The sequence below is a fragment of the Suillus fuscotomentosus genome, assembly GCF_016647785.1.
Source record: "Suillus fuscotomentosus strain FC203 chromosome Unknown F5891scaffold_27, whole genome shotgun sequence".
NCBI classification, from domain to species: domain Eukaryota; kingdom Fungi; phylum Basidiomycota; class Agaricomycetes; order Boletales; family Suillaceae; genus Suillus; species Suillus fuscotomentosus.
The window spans coordinates 327851-344794 of NW_024539539.1; the positions used below are offsets into that span (position 1 = coordinate 327851).

The window sequence follows — 16944 nt, forward strand, 5'->3', positions numbered from 1 at the left end:
TTGAATAGGTTCATACCCATGCATGTGTATGTTACATCCAATCTATTACTGGAAAAGACACATTACTTCCAGTACATAGGTAAGCTTCTGGTCTTCGTATGGACACAACATCCAAAGAAATATTTGACTTTTATCAAGGCCATGTTCGTGTCGCGCACACCTGCGCTATTGTTCTTGTGCATCTACTTGATGCCATTCCTAGACGCCTTCATCGTGAATATCTTCACCGTCGCTCTCTTCCACCGGTGTCATTGACATGGGTACATTGCTGCATGTACGTCCTTTCAAGCTCCTCAAATACCTCACACTCAAAGACTTTGACTGTGCTCATTTTGACATCTAGCTGTCTCCTTGTTAGCTTATCGAAACATCTCTTTGCTCTTGCGATTAGTCACATTGAGCATTGTCATGTCATGTGACTCGCAGTGCGCTACTCAAGCTTCATAGCTTCCATTCAGCATGTAGATCTTTTTTGTTTTCTGGAGCCTTCAGCACCTGTATTTTGGCTCTCAGCTAAAGATGAACATCAACCGAAGCCCCTCCCCTTCTGGCGAAATTCGTATCACGCTGCTCGAGATAATAATTTTAGTTTTATTCGCTAACATCATTTTGACAAAAGGCCAAAGCTCATCATAGCAGTTGCTGTATTGCAGCGGTGACGGACGAAACTCAGAGGTGATCGTCACAATCACAATCACAACGCGTCACAATGAATAACTGACCAACACCTTCGCCAACGTCTTACCATTACACAATCTGATAGTAACCACTAGTACGATGATGTATTCAGTAAGTGCTTTCGTATCTACTCTGATATAAGACTGAAGGTGCATAGATTGTTGCTTCGTTGGACTCCATGGACGTTGACCACGACAAACACGAAGGGGAGGGGACTCACCTAGTAAGTGTAATGCATACTTTAGTCCATTTTTTTAACATTTGTTCATTGTAGGAACCGATGGACATTGACCACGATGAACACGAAGGGGAGGATGTCGCAAACAACACTCAACCGGTATGTAAAGATATCTATCTATCTATCCATTTCTTACATTCTTTCATTGCAGGAAAACTACATGATCATCGATGATGATGAGGCCGGTGGGGAGGATGTGATGGAGGTGTGCGACAGTGTAACGGAGAACAGTGCTCAACCGGTATGTATCCTTCATTTTGTGCGCTCAATCTCTCAGCAACTCCGTCCCAGGAATATATGGACGTTGACAATGTTGACGTAGAGATGCGCGCTCACTCAGTTCGTGTTACGAACTGAGTCGCGTGCGAACTGGGATGATCTAACAGCGACGATCACGACAGTGATATCTCGTGCTGAGAGTCCGAGGTCGGCTCCTACAGACAAGCAGGAGTTGTGTACGTTCACGGAGGTGAACGATGATAGCGGTTTTACAGGCAGAAGGGGTCTCAAGTCCTTCTGAAGGTACGGATCTGATGTCAAGCAGGTAGCTTTAGCAAGACAAAGGTTTCGAGGCAGAACCCAGTAGGATTAAAGTAAGGAACATCTACTTTAATCTTCGACCTTATATAAGGCTACTCTATCGTATCTAAGCTCAGCTTGAAGCTGGGTTCTAATCTGCTTATCTATCGAGTCAGAGATACCATGCATGAGGCAAGCTTCTATCAGTACATGAGGCAACACGAGGCTTGCCTTCTATTTTGATAACATAAATAGGTCTTCTAGACCTATGTCGTCATATCATGTAAGCGATCCAGATCGCTTACCTAATCTGGCATCTTCCGGACTTCTCTTCTATTCATCATCTATCATCAAGGCCTAAAGGCCCGGTTATCGTGTCATTGCCGTGTGAAGTGGCAGAGGGCTGGTCGAGTAGCTGGGGGTTCACGTAGTGACTGTAACATTACCCCTTTACTACGCACAAAGTCACCGACTTTGTTTTCTTAAGCATCTTCTTCCATCGTAGCAGTAGGTAGTGCGGGAATTGCTGACGTGGAGACGGAAGGTACAGAGGGAGTTTCAGGGACTGGGGAAAGTTCAGTGGGATGCCGAAGTTCTAGGTTCGCGAGTGCCTTGTGGTTATGCTCCCAATCTAAAAGAGCTTCGAAAAACTTCTCTTCATCACTAAACTCTTGGAGCACAATGCGTCCTTCGAGTCGTGGGCAGTGGACAGACAGGTGGTCAGGTCCGAGTTCATCGCAGATGCAACAAACATAATCTGGACATTTTCTGAACTTATGTCCATATCCTCCGCAGTGCTTGCAGAGCGTGGTGCGGGTTCGATCTATGGTAGCCGCCTTCTTTCTTCTCAGTGGGCGTACCGGGCGGGGTTCTTCTACAAGTGGCTTCACTTCAACTTTCTTTATCGCTTGATCAGTGATATCGGAGAAGTCGAGGGGGAGTAAGTGAAGTGCGAAGTTTCTGATCCACCGTTGCAGATGAAGTATAGCAAGTTTCCGAGTTGCTTCATCAAGGTCAACACGATTGGCTACATCTTCCAGCAGCTTCGTGGTTCGTATAATGCAGACGGTGAGGGATGTACACGCTGCAGTTCTGGCGTCTTGTTCACCAAGGATTTCGTCGATCGCTTGGGAGTACGCGGGGGTTAGAATAGCAGCTTCGTTGAACGCGCTGTTTTCTGTCATTCTGAGGACTGATCCGTAGTCTGAGTCCTTCAGTGCTATTTTGATAGAGTCGTTGTCAATGGAGTTCGTCATGATGGTGGAGGTTTGTTGGGAGAGATGTTCAGGGATCGAGAGGGTTTATAACCTTCTTCCAGATCAGTCCAAGCTCCGATTCAATCTGAACTTATCCTTATCGTTATCTCTTATCGTCTTTTATCTAGCCATGAGGCTAACTCGTGTTCGAGATTCTTTCTTCGCTATCAGAGGGAGAGTGCCGTGATAGGTACTATCATCCTTTATCTTTGTTTGAAAGATCAGATCGTCATCAGAGGGTGGTCGTCATTGCCATGATGGGTTCTAGAGGGTTCCAAGGGCTTGCAGGAGTTTCCGTGGAGTTCGTCTTGTGATAGTTTAGCCTCATTCCGGAGGTCTCGTCTTCTTATCTTTTATAGATCCATTTCTGGGTTCTTTATTAGATGTCGAAGGTGGGGGTCCGAGCGTGGGTACCAGGGCTTTGTAGGAGTTTCTTGGGGTCGTCCAGCGGGGAGATCGTCTTCTATTACCCTTTGTTTATATATGGTCTACTCGGGTGGTCGAAGTGCAGTGATGTGAGGGGTCCCGAAGCTTGCAGGAGTTTTCCGGGGTTCGTCCTTTCATCGTCTAGTTTTATGTCGTCACGGACAATCGTAGTTTAGAGTCTTTCCGGACTATATCTAGTTTAGGGTCATTATGGACCTATCTAGTTTTAGGTCGTTCCGGACCTTAGATTGAGTTTGGGATTGGTGATCAGTGTTCGGGGTGGAGTAGGCGTGGAAAAATAAGTAAAAATGGAGGATTTCACCCCCTTACTAAGCCATTAGTCACCGACTAATCATATCCAATCAGAAGTCTAGGCCAGGGAGCGGGCCGTTGTCTTCGAAGTCGTTTCCTTCTGAATCTACCATTCGCAGATCATGCGAAGAGGGTGCATCATCATCTTCATCCTCGTCATCCTCGGAGTTGTCCATGTCGATAAATCGGACAAAGCTGGGCCCGGCATCTAGTGCTTCCTTTTTTATTTCATTTTGACGGTATGCTTCGTGGATCGAAGCGATTCGTTCAATGAAAATATCCTGGGCTTCTTGTAACACAGGAGGGAGTTCGGAGTTAGAGGATGGCGTCATTGCTTCCTCGGAATTATGCGCGGGTGTTATGGAGAGGTTGAGGGAATTTGGTGGTTCATCGGCAGTTAAATACGCCAGTTCGGGGTCTTCTTCCATTGCGGACTCAGGGCTTTCGTAGAATCTGAGTTTCTTGGCAGTGGGGGGTTCTTCAATTCGGACTGCTCGTCCTTTTCCGAGAACGGATATCGGTTCTCTGGAAAATTCGAATCTCTGAGTTTTCTCTGGTTCAGGGGCCAGTCTGGGCGCCTTGGATACAGGCGGTTCTTCGTTCATTATTGCACGTCCCTTCCCAAGGACTTGTGCAGGCTCCGCCGAGAATTTATATCGGGCAGGTGCGGGATCTTCTTCAATTTCCATCGGCTGAACAGCCGGTACAATTTTCTTCGTTCGTGGCAGTTCAGGATAAATGTGGTCAGATATCAGCGCTGGTCTGGAAGTCTTCTTCTGAGTTGTCTCCGGGTCAGTGGCCGGTCTCTTCTGTTCATATTTTTTTGCTGCAAGGTCAATTCTGGGCAGCGAGTCTTTCTTCGTCACAGTTTTCACGGGCTGTGGTGCGGTTTCTGAAGGTTCAACGGAGGTTCCGTTCTGCGGCTTTTCATGGACCGGTGCATTCTGTGTCGTTCGGGCTGATGGTACAGAGCCTGAAGAGAAGGTGCGGGGAGTGGTCGGGGATACCGATCGTTTTCTCTTCAATGCTACCTTCTTTTCCGTCAGGAAGAGGGGCGCCTTGCCGTTCTTCTTTCGATCAGAATCTATTTCTTTCTGCTTCTTTCGGGAATCTGCAGTACTTTTGAGGGTTACCGTGCCGGTTTTCCAATTGATTAGGGGGTTCTGGCTGGTAAGCCAAGGTCGCCCAAGCAGGAACTTGTCTTTCGGACCAAGTTCGGCTAGGTAAAACCGTTCGGAAATTACCCGTTCATCGATCTGGAAAGTAAGGTTGCAAAACCTTTCTATTGGCTTCTTTCCGAAGCAGGATCCGTCAGCGTTTGAGAGTGTCAGGGGGTTCTCCAGCTGGTGCGTCAAGATGTGGTGCTGCGTGATTATGTCCTGGTTGACGAAGGACTGACACGCCCCAGAATCCACGATCATGGATGTCGTGATGGGGTTACTTCTTGTTCTAGAAATCAGGGTGGTGTTCACCCGTAGATCATCCTTGGCCCCGGCTACTTTAATAGAGCGCAGGCAGGGTTCTTCTTCGATCATCTTTCTCCGTGAGGTTCGGGTCCTTTGAGGACAGCTCGCGGCTTTGTGTCCGATGATGTGGCACACAAAACATTTCTTCTCTCGCAAACAGAGGCGAGTCTCCTTCCCGGTGAGGTGTGCGGCGACGAAGGTGTTTCTGGTAGTTGCCATATTGGAGATAGTTTCTACGATCTTCGTGGTATCCTTTTCTTGGAGCTTTCCACAGTGACAGCGGTTCTTATATTCTTGCGACTGGTCAGGCCGGTACAATCAGGGTTCTAGATCAGGGATATGAAAATCCTTTCGGGATCTGGGTTCGGGGTTCTACAAGTGTCGGTAACGTTGACAGCAAGTGCGATCAGTTATCTTTGTAGCCTGTGATGGAGGCGTACGATAAGGGGACTTTAATCCTTTGTTACGAACTGAGTCGCGTGCGAACTGGGATGATCTAACAGCGACGATCACAACAGTGATATCTCGTGCTGAGAGTCTGAGGTCGGCTCCTACAGACAAGCAGGAGTTGCATACGTTCACGGAGGTGAACGATGATAGCGGTTTTACAGGCAGAAGGGGTCTCAAGTCCTTCTGAAGGTACGGATCTGATGTCAAGCAGGTAGCTTTAGCAAGACAAAGGTTTCGAGGCAGAACCCAGTAGGATTAAAGTAAGGAACATCTACTTTAATCTTCGACCTTATATAAGGCTACTCTATCGTATCTAAGCTCAGCTTGAAGCTGGGTTCTAATCTGCTTATCTATCGAGTCAGAGATACCATGCATGAGGCAAGCTTCTATCAGTACATGAGGCAACACGAGGCTTGCCTTCTATTTTGATAACATAAATAGGTCTTCTAGACCTATGTCGTCATATCATGTAAGCGATCCAGATCGCTTACCTAATCCGGCATCTTCCGGACTTCTCTTCTATTCATCATCTATCATCAAGGCCTAAAGGCCCGGTTATCGTGTCGTTGCCGTGTGAGGTGGCAGAGGGCTGGTCGAGTAGCTGGGGGTTCACGTAGTGACTGTAACAGTTCGTGCATCTCTCAGCACAACTATTCGTTTCTGACGTCCTTTCATCACAGGATGACATGGATATCGACATGTGATATAGAGTGATATTCAATAGGTATGTACTTCTGGCGTCCTTGGCTTCCTTGTCCGCTAATTTTTTTCCTATCACGTTCACATGTTCTAGGATTCATCGTACCGTCAGCTTGCAGTCGCCTTGTGTCTCCCTATGCTTTACCTTGTCCACTAATTTGTTTCGCACCACGTTCACATCCATCGCTATGTCAGTTTGAAGTCGTTTCGTGTCTCCCTACTCACTGCCTCATCTTCTCAAATTCTACAATATAACCACTACCGTTGTATAAATAAATCTGTCATTTATCGTAGATATATTGCTAGGAATCTAGGACCAGTTTTTGACAAACAGACGAGTGCTCCGTTCACGTTCAGATGTTGCAAGGTTTTTCACTAAGCACGAATAACCAACTGTTAGGCCAATACGCGAAGACAAACAGACAAGCGCTCCATTCATGTTCGGATGTTTCAAGGTTTTTCACTGGGTACAAATAACTAACTGTTAGGCTAATATACAAAGACAAACAGACAAGCGCTCTGTTCATGTTTGGACGTTTCAAGGTTTTTGGATCAAAAAAAAGTGCTTTTCGAGAGGGAAAAAAAGTAGAGGTTGAGAGGAACTCTTGGTGTATTGCACACTGCACTACCACCACCTGTCCAGGGTGGCCATAGTGCTCAGCCTGACCTCAATCCAACCTCAGAAATTTTGGTCCCATAAACACGGTAAATCAACCACCGTTGAGCATTTTTTCCTAATCTTAATAAACGGTCGTTCAAACCTTGCTTTTACCACATGCTTACTTGTGTGAAACAATTTTCGTCTGATGTCAGCATAAGGCTATGGACATTTGGGCATGTACAACAAAGGCAATGGCAGCAGTTTTACGGTCACGTGACACACAAGCTACTACAGGAATGCCTCGCTGTGGGCCTGTGGATTTAGAGGTGTATCATCTATGACATGTGTTAGATAAGTTGTCCCATACACCAAAGGGATCGCATGGAATGTTATCCGCGCTTCGCCAATTGCAAGGAGATCCATTAATTGGGCGTGTTGACAAATGTCACGCGACCGTAAAACATGTTGGTTTTATTGCCTTATTTAATTCACTGTTATACAATGTTAGAGTGCGCGGCATCTCCCATGAAGCATATTAAGGCTCGATGATTGGATGATCTGAATTTTATTAATTCCTTCGGCGTCACATGACCGCAAAACTGCCACATAGCCTCATTAGTGGTGCGCTGCATATAACAGCATCTTCATGTTCTCAGTATGAGCATCAGTCTCTCTTCACTCCTCTGTTTCACGCCATGGCCTCATTCTATTCTACTCAGGTACGCTTTCAAAATTTAGGAATCCTTGGCATATGACTCAACCTTTACAGTTATATGACGATAGAGCATCTCTCAAAGAACAACCCCTCCCCAATGCCCTTCATCGCACGTCCTTCGTAAAGAGGGTACTTTGTTTTTTGGGACTTGGACGCCCAAATCTTGATGATCATTGGAAGTCGCTGCAATCAGATCAAGCCTTCGAAACCGTTAGGAGCAGGTTGTGCTCCATCCTGACCAGCACTATCACCATGGTAAGCTATCCAACTCCGCACCCGTCGCGGACTGAAGCCAACATTGACATGCTCTCATGAAGGTGAGTGTCCTCCTCGCTATAAGCGGTGTTTTCCTCAGCACGGGTTCTCCTGTGTCCTACTTCGACTACACGTCACCTGTTCCCTATTGTCTGCTCTTTATATCGCTCATGTTCACCATGATCACGATGTTGACGTCTGGCTCAAGCATGATACGTTGGCTGCATGCCGATCACCACTGGACTCAAGAAGTGAGTTTTAATCTCAATCTCGTCATGCTGATTCAGACACCGGCTGACCTAAATATAACCAGCAACTCAAGCAAGGTGATTACTTCGTCTTGTCCTACCTGTTGTCGATAGTCACACCTATAGTCTTCGTTGTCTGCTCCCTCAATTGTTTCATATTTGGTGAGTTGTTCCATCAATTGAGGCTTTCTCTGGTCGCTCATGCATTCCGTCCAGCGATGATGATAGCAGGCTTTTCTTCTCAAAGCACGACCTGCCGCGCTGTCACTGCGCTCTGGCTGGTTGCGTACGCTGTGAATGTTGGGACAATATTGATGGAAGCTATGTGGAAGTATGCGACAAGCCTCAATCACGCTGGTTAACGTCATTAGTCTCCAGTTTGCTCCTTTTTTCACCTGCGGTTGTATATGGTCTCGAGCTCCGCACAAAGGTGATTAGAATGTGGACGATTGTATGTATTTAGTCTGGCTTTCAATTATGCAAATCAATTTTTTATTTAAGAGCACATCGAATTGTACCAATGTGAAAGCTTATAGAGAACCTCAGTACACACGCTTCATTCGGCAGTCAGAAAGTAAGACAAGACATTTATCATACTATTTCAAGAAACGACAATACAGGAAGCACTACTTCAATGGCACAACGAAGGCCGTACCTAGAAAATGAAACGTCAGATAAGAGTTAACAATGTCAACGATCAGATGCGTTCCCTCAGGAAGAACAATTTGTCCATCATAAAAATCGGACATATGCTTGTATGTTGTAAAGCATCTCGGGGAGAAAGAGGGGATTATGGAAGAATGCTCACCGGTGCTACATTATTATACAACCATCACAGGACAATCTGTAAAAAGAGGAAAGGAAAGTAAGTAACTGATGCAGATGAACACGGAAAATGAAGATGAGAATCAGTTGGTGATGCATGTTACGAGTGATGGCTCATTGGAGACCGTCGCCGACTCGAGGATGGAAAGTATCGTCATTTGGAAAGGTAGGTCGTGAGGCTTACCTTGGTCGGTGTACATGATACGCCGTGTGCGCGATGGTGAAGGTTCATGAAGAAAATAGGCTCGCTTGCCGAGCTTGATCTTGAAGCGGAGTCTGGCGGAGACTCAAAAACAGCTATACAGTTTCTGCTCGCAATTTTCTTATGCCATGACAGCATGTTCGTGGTCTATTCTCTCTCTCCCGTCTCCCAGTCGTATGAATCAACCGGATCAAGGTGAGCAACAAAGTTTCTCGATGCTGGAGCTTTTTTGCACCTTTTTTGTGATGATACAATCAGTTCTGCTTCCGAAAGAGACACAATCTCTTGTGGACAACCTTTTACCAATAACTCTCAATCCTGATCAGCTTTTCTCTCGATTTACGCAGAGAACAACTTGCTAACTACTGCTGTTACAGTTGAATATACTGGTCGCTTCTGGCGCGCCCATTGTGGTAGGGTGAGTACTATTCAATAGAATTTTGTACATTCGTATTTGCAGGACGAAATCAAGTTCATCCATTCTTTGAGTCTCCCGTAGTTGCGCGTTCGTTCGACCGCTCTTGTTCGCAAGAGATGCGTCTATGCTTCGTCTTGATTCATGTGCGTTGGTCCACGGGCGATGCTTTACGGGGGACAAGAAAACATCGGCTTTTCTGATTCATCTTGCGAGATTCTGTTGAACACCTTGCTCACTGTTACGCTTTAGGTTGACTATAACTTCGGACTTTTATGTACTTCTATACGAGACATGTTTGTTGTGCCAGTGAAATATATTATGTCTTGCATATGACTGACTATCGCGGGGCGTGTTCTATAATATGTAGTACAAGTTACACATAAAATTACAAAATATAAGTTCTATTCAAAGGAGTCGAGTCGTCCATATCTGCGAACAGCCAATTGAGAACAGCTGCAAGCCTAATACCACCTTGAGACATCAACTTCTCAACGATCCATGCATCCTCGATTGCCCCGGAATACTCGGGCGTGTCGAGTTCGAGGTATGGATTCTTCCTCGGCCTAGAAAGCCAGTGGACTTCAAGACTTTGATTGGATGTGTGGCAGGCATGATCATCGGTACTTCCAGAGAAGGAAACACGGTTGTATGGCGGTTCATCTAATGCCTTCGGGAACACGATCTGGCAGTTCAGAGCGTGAATGGGAGTTGCCCAATGGTACGGACACAAGGTTTCATCGTCGGTGTTCAACCCCCCGTCTGTAAGATGCGACCCCACAATCCAAGACCCTATGCGACGCCCAAAAGTCCAAGATAGCCATTGTTCCCAGTGAGTTTGCAGGGGTTGGACGGAGAGTTCGGCGGGACACGTAAGCCACGAGTCGAGCTCGTCCTCGTACTTGCCCGTGATGCCTTCCCAGACAACACGACGGATATAAGGGTCGTAGATGGTGCCCCGAAGCTGACTCTCGACGTCGGGAAGTGGCAGAGGGCGAGTATAATTGGAGGGTATTGTGCGAATTCTTTTGGCTATGAGTAGGCCGTCCCACAGGGAGTGAAGGTCTATCGCAGATGATAAGAACAAGGAAAGATAAGAGCGGGAACAACTGACTTGTTACACGACTGTCGAATGAGACTTTGATTCCGTTCCCTCCTCGGTCACGTCCTGTGAGGTGCAATGGCATGTGCATATCCCCAACGAAGTGAATGAGAAACTTGAGTGCAACCTGCGCTGCATCTTCATCGCTCTCAGTGGTCAAACCTGCTTTGCGCAGGCTCATGTAACTCTCCAGGGTATTTGTGGTGTTCCTTATGCCGCTAAGCACATTGATATTCCTTCTACCCTCCCAGCCTCTCTCTCCTGGGAAAGCGCAAGTCTCACTAGGATAGTCATCCGTTGCGCCGATGTAGTGCAGGGGGCCTGTCCACCTGTACTGTGGCAAACCACGGATCCTATCTGCCCAGGCAGCGACCGGAGCGAGATGGCAGTTCCCTTTATAATTCAAGATGTCACACAGGATGGGCATGACCGAAGGATGCAGATGCATCTGAGCGACGGTCGCGATGATTTCATGACCTATGAAACAATTAGACTCTTCAGACACGACATACCGCCATACGCACCTACTGCTCCCCATGCACTGACGGATGGTATAATAGCGGATCCTGCGGCAAGAATGAGCGATACCCGTGAAAAGCGCATGGTGGGGGTGTAAGAGTAAATCGATACCGGATGTGACACTTCTTATATCCAGAAATGCCGCAGAGCGCGCAGTCAGAGGGGGACTGAATGAGGCTTCCACAGATAAGGTGACAGTTTTAGTAATAATAGTCAGGGTGCGGTGAAAGACAAGAGGTCCGAGGATAAGGGAACAATACGGAAACATACAATAATAGTCTGCGACACAGCCACATGAGGCTATAGCAACTCGAACCTTATCATATAGAACTCATTTGATCTCATCACAATTGAAAATGTTCAAATTCAACTTCGACGTGGAGGACGATACTGAACAAAGTACAGATGTAAATCACACAACACAAAATCATGGGCCCGCTTCTGTGCAGGCGGTCGCCCCAGACGTATTCACAGAGCTTTTTCTCACAGACGCGGTACGTCTAATTGCTTATCTTGGTTCTGTAAAAACTGATATGGGCGCAAGTATTAGTTAAACAGCCTACCGTCCAAAATATCCTACTCTCCAATCACGATCCCACTTGCCAGCGGAACCGAACTTTCACTCCCACGCCGTGATCTGTTCGATGCGAGGTTTCAATTGATCTCACAAAATGTCGATGACCCGGATGCATTGGAGCAGCCGTCTATCAATGCACGGTCTGCGCTGCACTTTCTGGATGCACCCTCTGACCTTGTACCTCTTGTCTACGAGGGCGGCTTGAAGACATGGGAATGCAGTATTGATCTTGCCAGCTATCTGGATGGTATAAGCTCACAGTTTGATGTAAGCGGCAAGCGTGTGCTAGAGGTGAGCATCCATTTCTCTGTACCCTGATGATATGATGCAGCTCATTAATCTTTTCACAGATCGGATGTGGCACTTCAATACCGTCACTGTACATTCTTCATCGAATATTCTCCTCCCCACCTTCTCAGAATCAGACACATATCCACCTCCAGGACTATAACGCCTCCGTGTTGGAATTGGTGACTATCCCCAATATTATTCTGACCTGGTGTTCGTAAATTTGGATGTTTTCTTTCTTCGCGTCTCACTCGAGATACAGATCTGTCAGAGGCAGCAGAGACATACCGCAAATCAGAGGAGCAGGCAGACTCTCCTTTGGAGTTGGATATATCGGAAAGTCTCAGAGATGCATTCCATCAATCCTTGATGACCTACGGCATTAATTTACGTTTTTTCTCCGGCTCATGGGATACATTCGACCTCCAAAAATCATGTGGGAGCTACAACCTGGTACTGACATCCGAGACCATATACCGCATGGAATCTCTTCCGAGCCTTACTGCTATTATGCGCGGTGCTTGCAAGGCTGAAGGCCCCAAAGGTGTGAACGATTACCTCTGTCTTGTAGCCGCAAAAGTGCTCTACTTTGGTGTGGGTGGCGGAGTAACAGAATTTGTGCGATGTGTACAAGGTTCGGATGAAGGAGGCACGGTTAAGACTGTATGGGAGAAAACACAAGGCGTCGAAAGGAGGGTAATGAGTATCAGATGGAATTGACGATGTTATTTGATCCTTACCCAAGAAATGAAACGAAGCATGATTGTGTCGATGATGATAATATGACTGGGACGACCAAGAACAACGAAACTCGATATAATTGTGATAAGCAAAAAATGTGGACAAATCCGGACTCGAACCGGAGACCCCCCGCAGTCGACGCCATGCTAAGCGGATGTGATAACCAGCTACACCATATGCCCGACGAACTTTGTTCGATCGTGGATACCTATTACCTATTACAGTGACCTAGATCTACATCAAACAAAAGCCACGCATTATTACATTTTACATTCTAACTAGTACTAGTACTGTCACTGACAATTCAAAAACTTCATTCTATCAGAACCTGACTATTGCTAGAGACCTATTCTACGTTCTTTATTGTTGCGTGCAAAGGCCTATATCACCCCCCTTCCAAGATGGTGTTCAAAATAGCTGGCTGAGTGTTCAGCTTCGAGCAAGTGCGCACATGGTTAGAGAAGCAAGGACAGCAACATCAGCAGGTTGGATCGTGCTACAGAATGCTACAGAGCGCTCTGTAGCACTCTGTAATCATCATATGTAATGAATTACGTTTCCCTGATGAACATCGGCACTTGCCGGACGAGTTTGATGCCACCGATTCCCAACTATTGGTTCAAAGAGAGAAATATTGATTATCTGTGGGCCGTCGGTATCGATTATCCTCGAGGGAGCTTGAAGTTGCAGCCGGTCATCGTATTGGTTCAAAGGAGCAGAGAAGATCCCGAGTCGACGGTATTTCGTTTCTATCGTGTCAAGGAGTTGCATCAGTGAACCCGTGAGGAAAGTAGATAGCAATAAATAACAATATATAGTACATAATCGCAAGAACTGATGGGGCTCGGATAATAATGCTAGAAAACACTGGAAGGCCGCCCGCCACATGGATGGGTAGCAACCGGTTCATCAAAAACTTCTCTCCTTGAACCCTCAGAGTCAAAGATTGGCTGTCCAACAATGATGCTCTCTGCTCGATGAATAGTGCCCAACAATTCTGAGAAACATATGAAGATCAACACCCACTGACGCGAACAGATGGACAACCGGGTCTAAGTGCTGAGTTCCAGGTGGGGCTCGAAGAGCAATTTTGAAAAACATAAGAAGGCCATCCGGCCGCCCACAACTGATGAACAGGTAGACAACAGGCACATCAGAATCCCTCCGCTGGAACCCTCGAGGCAAATATTGGTAGTCCGCCAACAAGGCCCTCTGCTCGAAGAGGAAAAATTAGAATCAGAAAATATACGAAAGTTCAACACTCACTGATCGGCGACCAGGAGGTATCACGAGTCTGAGTACCCGAGTTCGAAGAACACTGCTGGAAAACATTGGAAGGCCATCTAGGCGTTCGCCGCTGATGGAGAGGTAGACCGTCATCGATGTGTGACTTCCTCTTACTCGAACCCCCAAATCTAAGCAGTGCCTGAAAATTCGAATTAGAAATCGTGCGAAGTTCAACACCAACTGATGGGGCCGAACAGGTGGACAACTGGGTCTGAATACCGAGCCCCCGATGGGGCTCGAAGAGCAATTCCCATCACTAGTGGACGATAGACAGATATCTGGCATCAGGATTCCTCAGATCGAACCCTAAGGGTAAATATTGGCAGTCCGCCAACAACGCCCTTTGGTCGAACAGCACAAGTTGCCTGAATCAGAAAACATACCAAAATACAATATCCACTGATACCCAGGTGGACAACTGGATCTGAGTCCCCTATGGGTTTGAAGAACAATGCTGAAAAAAACGGAAGGTTGCCCAGTGGACAGGTGGACAATTGGCCATCCTTTTCCTTGAACCCCCAAAGTCAAGATCGATCGTCCACAGGTACCCACAATTACGTTGTTTGCACGTGACCTTCTTGGTTGGACTTAGAGGCTCGAGCTTCGCAGTATGCCACCAACAGCTTCGACTTGAAAGCCCCAACTTATCTTGAAAATCCTCTCATTTGACCAACTGTAGTACGTTCACGCCGTCCCTTTCTATTTGAGCATCAGATGTTAACGTCTCTCCCACTAGTCACTATGGTGTTCAAAATAGCCGGCTGGATAATCAGCTTCGAGCAAGCACGCACTTGGTTCGACAGGCAGGAATACAAACACGACCATTTCGGCGATGAGTTCGTCGGTATCGCGCTTAATCGGTGGTTCGAAGAGAGGAACATCGATTATCTATGGGCTGTTGTCACCGACTACCCTCGAGGGAGCCGGCACGCAGTCATCGTCTTAGTTCGAAGGCGCAGGGAAGATCCCAAGTCGACGGTGTCCCACTACTATCGTGTCAGAGAGTTGGATGCAGACCGTGAAGTGAAGAAGCAGGTGATGGAGGAGACTGGACTGAGTGATGAAGATCTACCTTGGGTCACTGTTGTGGATCCGTTCTTCATGAATTAACTGAGTCTCGACGCGAATGAAATTGTAGCAGAAGGATTGTTTGTTTGTTGTTTTATATATGTGAAGTTGAGGAGATCTCTGAAAAATGTTGGCCGCTTCGGGCCAAAGTACGGGCCAAAATCTGGCCCATCGATATCTCTAAGCGGAGTACGGTATCCGTCACTGTGTCTCACGTTTGCAACAGTGCCAAAGATTTACTTGCCATGGACATCGAGTGCCTTGTTCTGCCATGTAGCAACACAGCGAGCCTGCTGCTACGCTATATATTGATCTCGGCCTGTCCTTGCGATAGGCTAGCCTCCTGACAGGTACGAAAGAGCATGGGCAGCCAGCGGGGTGTGCAGAGTTGATGCGGAGCATGAACATGGGGCATTCCAATAATATTCGCGGGATGTTGTTAGGTGGCATGGATCAAGCGGGGTTCAAGCTCCGCTGGAAGCTGCTGTCTTCGGACTTTGACCGGCCAAATTTCCGACATTCTGGTGAAGCCTCATGGGTTTGGTTGAATAGGTCGCGTCGTGAGTTGCCACCTACTAACGTCACAGTCTAAACCAAAAGTCCCCCAACTCTTATATTTCCTTTCTGACAAGCCGTACGTTCATGCGGTACTCTATTGTGCACGTATGGGTTTACGACATTTCCCCCTTCAGGATGGTGTTCAAAATAGCCGGCTGGGTGTTCAGCTTCGAGCAAGCGCGTGCATGGTTAAAGAAGCAAGACCACCCATACCAGCATGCGCCAGACGAGTTCCTTGCTACCGAGCTCAATTTCTGGTTCAGAGAGAGAAAAATCGATTATCTGTGGGCCGTCGGTACCGACTATCCTCGAGGGAGCATGCAGCCGGTCATCGTATTGGCCCGAAGGCGCAGAGAAGATCCCAAGTCGACGGTATCCCGTTTCTATCGCGTCAGGGAGTTGGATGAGGATCGTGAAGTGAAGAAGCAGGTGTTAGAAGAGAGTGGACTGAATGATGAAGATTTGCCTTGGGTCACTGTTGCGGATCCATTTTTTGAATACTGATTGTTGTCGCTTAAATCAAAATGGCAGAGTACCCGCTCGGTTGGAAGCGACCACCGGATTAGACGCTCACACGAAATGACCCCCGGCATCGCGGCACACTTCCTACTTAATTGGTCATTTTCAATAAACGCATTGTGCGCCTGCGGCCTCAGGCCCTCAGTGCATACACGCGTCCTCGACTCTTGTCTCCACAGCTACTACAGAATGCATCCCATCGCATCAACTCAACAGTTGGTGCTTTCTAGCGCTCGAGTTTGACCATCTATCTTGCATAATATCGTTGTTTTTCATGACAAGCAGTACACCAACACACCACCATGTCAGTCCTTCGAACGCATGCATATAGCTTACTACAATATTACCCTTCCATCGAGCCTCCTCCCAAGACCTTCTTATGCACCAGGTGCAGCCGAAGTTCTCCCTTCTGGCGTCTCAAACTCGTCAGCAATTCTATTGCGGAGGAGCACCTTACTTTGAGCTTCTGCTCCTAGTCTCCCGGTCCACTGGTCTAAGTTCTCTCCTTCCCCAACCCCCTCCCAAGTACATGAATCCTATGCCACACAAATACCGGTGTAACATGGTTGCTAGCCTCGGCGAGCCCTCATCGCAGATGCTACGCGAGCCCTGCGTTCAAAGGATTGTCATCGTGGATGGTTGTGAGTGCCATCTACCATGGGATCAATAGTGCAGAGAGACCAAGTAAGGTTCACACCAGTTCTTTTACCAAAATTCTCATCCCAATTATCATGTGCCAGGCGCTGCATAATTGATTTTGATCGAGTCATAATTATTCTTGAATGTCTTGTGCTATCTCCAGAATTAGTGCATCCCGAAACGACGGATGGTCTGATTGTAGCGCGACGATGCCCACCTCAAAGCTATTTAGCAGTACACCCGCATACACATCTCTGTCTACGGCTCTGTTCTGCACAATTCTTGCAAGCTCCGGAAGCATCTCGGTCGAGGGTAATTTGTCGATATCATGGCTCTCTTGG

General features: G+C 47.1%; 7 protein-coding genes and 1 non-coding gene across 8 annotated transcripts; 5 read left to right on the top strand and 3 right to left on the bottom strand.

Annotated features, from left to right (window-relative positions):
• Window positions 1-780: 780 nt before the first annotated feature.
• F5891DRAFT_1188703 (uncharacterized protein) lies at window positions 781-1436 on the top strand (the record flags this gene model as incomplete). Its single annotated transcript, XM_041367038.1, has 5 exons — window positions 781-789; window positions 836-901; window positions 953-1015; window positions 1068-1157; window positions 1239-1436. 5 exons carry the CDS (start codon window positions 781-783, stop codon window positions 1434-1436), a joined length of 426 nt encoding a protein of 141 aa, XP_041225965.1.
• Window positions 1437-1917: 481 nt separating this feature from the next.
• Window positions 1918-2691, bottom strand: F5891DRAFT_980342 (uncharacterized protein; the record flags this gene model as incomplete). Its single annotated transcript, XM_041376992.1, has 1 exon — window positions 1918-2691. One exon carries the CDS (start codon window positions 2689-2691, stop codon window positions 1918-1920), a length of 774 nt encoding a protein of 257 aa, XP_041225966.1.
• A 5064-nt stretch (window positions 2692-7755) lies between these two features.
• On the top strand, window positions 7756-8266 carry F5891DRAFT_1033842 (uncharacterized protein). Its single transcript, XM_041361723.1, has 3 exons — window positions 7756-7866; window positions 7929-8025; window positions 8080-8266. Exons 1-3 carry the CDS (start codon window positions 7786-7788, stop codon window positions 8223-8225), a joined length of 324 nt encoding a protein of 107 aa, XP_041225967.1. The 5' UTR covers window positions 7756-7785; the 3' UTR covers window positions 8226-8266.
• Window positions 8267-9616: 1350 nt separating this feature from the next.
• Window positions 9617-11178, bottom strand: F5891DRAFT_313184 (phospholipase C/P1 nuclease domain-containing protein). The gene is made up of 3 exons (XM_041371308.1): window positions 10932-11178; window positions 10420-10884; window positions 9617-10370 (listed from the first exon to the last, which is right to left on the bottom strand). The coding sequence occupies exons 1-3, from the start codon at window positions 11008-11010 to the stop codon at window positions 9694-9696; spliced, it is 1221 nt and encodes a 406-aa protein (XP_041225968.1). The 5' UTR covers window positions 11011-11178; the 3' UTR covers window positions 9617-9693.
• A 74-nt stretch (window positions 11179-11252) lies between these two features.
• F5891DRAFT_1033847 (uncharacterized protein) lies at window positions 11253-12567 on the top strand. The gene is made up of 4 exons (XM_041361724.1): window positions 11253-11420; window positions 11477-11794; window positions 11854-12004; window positions 12054-12567. The coding sequence occupies exons 1-4, from the start codon at window positions 11283-11285 to the stop codon at window positions 12509-12511; spliced, it is 1065 nt and encodes a 354-aa protein (XP_041225969.1). The 5' UTR covers window positions 11253-11282; the 3' UTR covers window positions 12512-12567.
• A 63-nt stretch (window positions 12568-12630) lies between these two features.
• On the bottom strand, window positions 12631-12714 carry F5891DRAFT_t77. The gene has a single exon. It is a non-coding gene; the product is annotated as a tRNA-Ala (tRNA).
• A 1667-nt stretch (window positions 12715-14381) lies between these two features.
• Window positions 14382-15030, top strand: F5891DRAFT_1033854 (uncharacterized protein). Its single transcript, XM_041361725.1, has 3 exons — window positions 14382-14497; window positions 14556-14805; window positions 14892-15030. Exons 2-3 carry the CDS (start codon window positions 14561-14563, stop codon window positions 14947-14949), a joined length of 303 nt encoding a protein of 100 aa, XP_041225970.1. The 5' UTR covers window positions 14382-14497; window positions 14556-14560; the 3' UTR covers window positions 14950-15030.
• A 550-nt stretch (window positions 15031-15580) lies between these two features.
• F5891DRAFT_952194 (uncharacterized protein) lies at window positions 15581-15949 on the top strand (the record flags this gene model as incomplete). The annotated part of the gene is made up of 1 exon (XM_041375093.1): window positions 15581-15949. The coding sequence occupies one exon, from the start codon at window positions 15581-15583 to the stop codon at window positions 15947-15949; it is 369 nt and encodes a 122-aa protein (XP_041225971.1).
• Window positions 15950-16944: the final 995 nt, after the last annotated feature.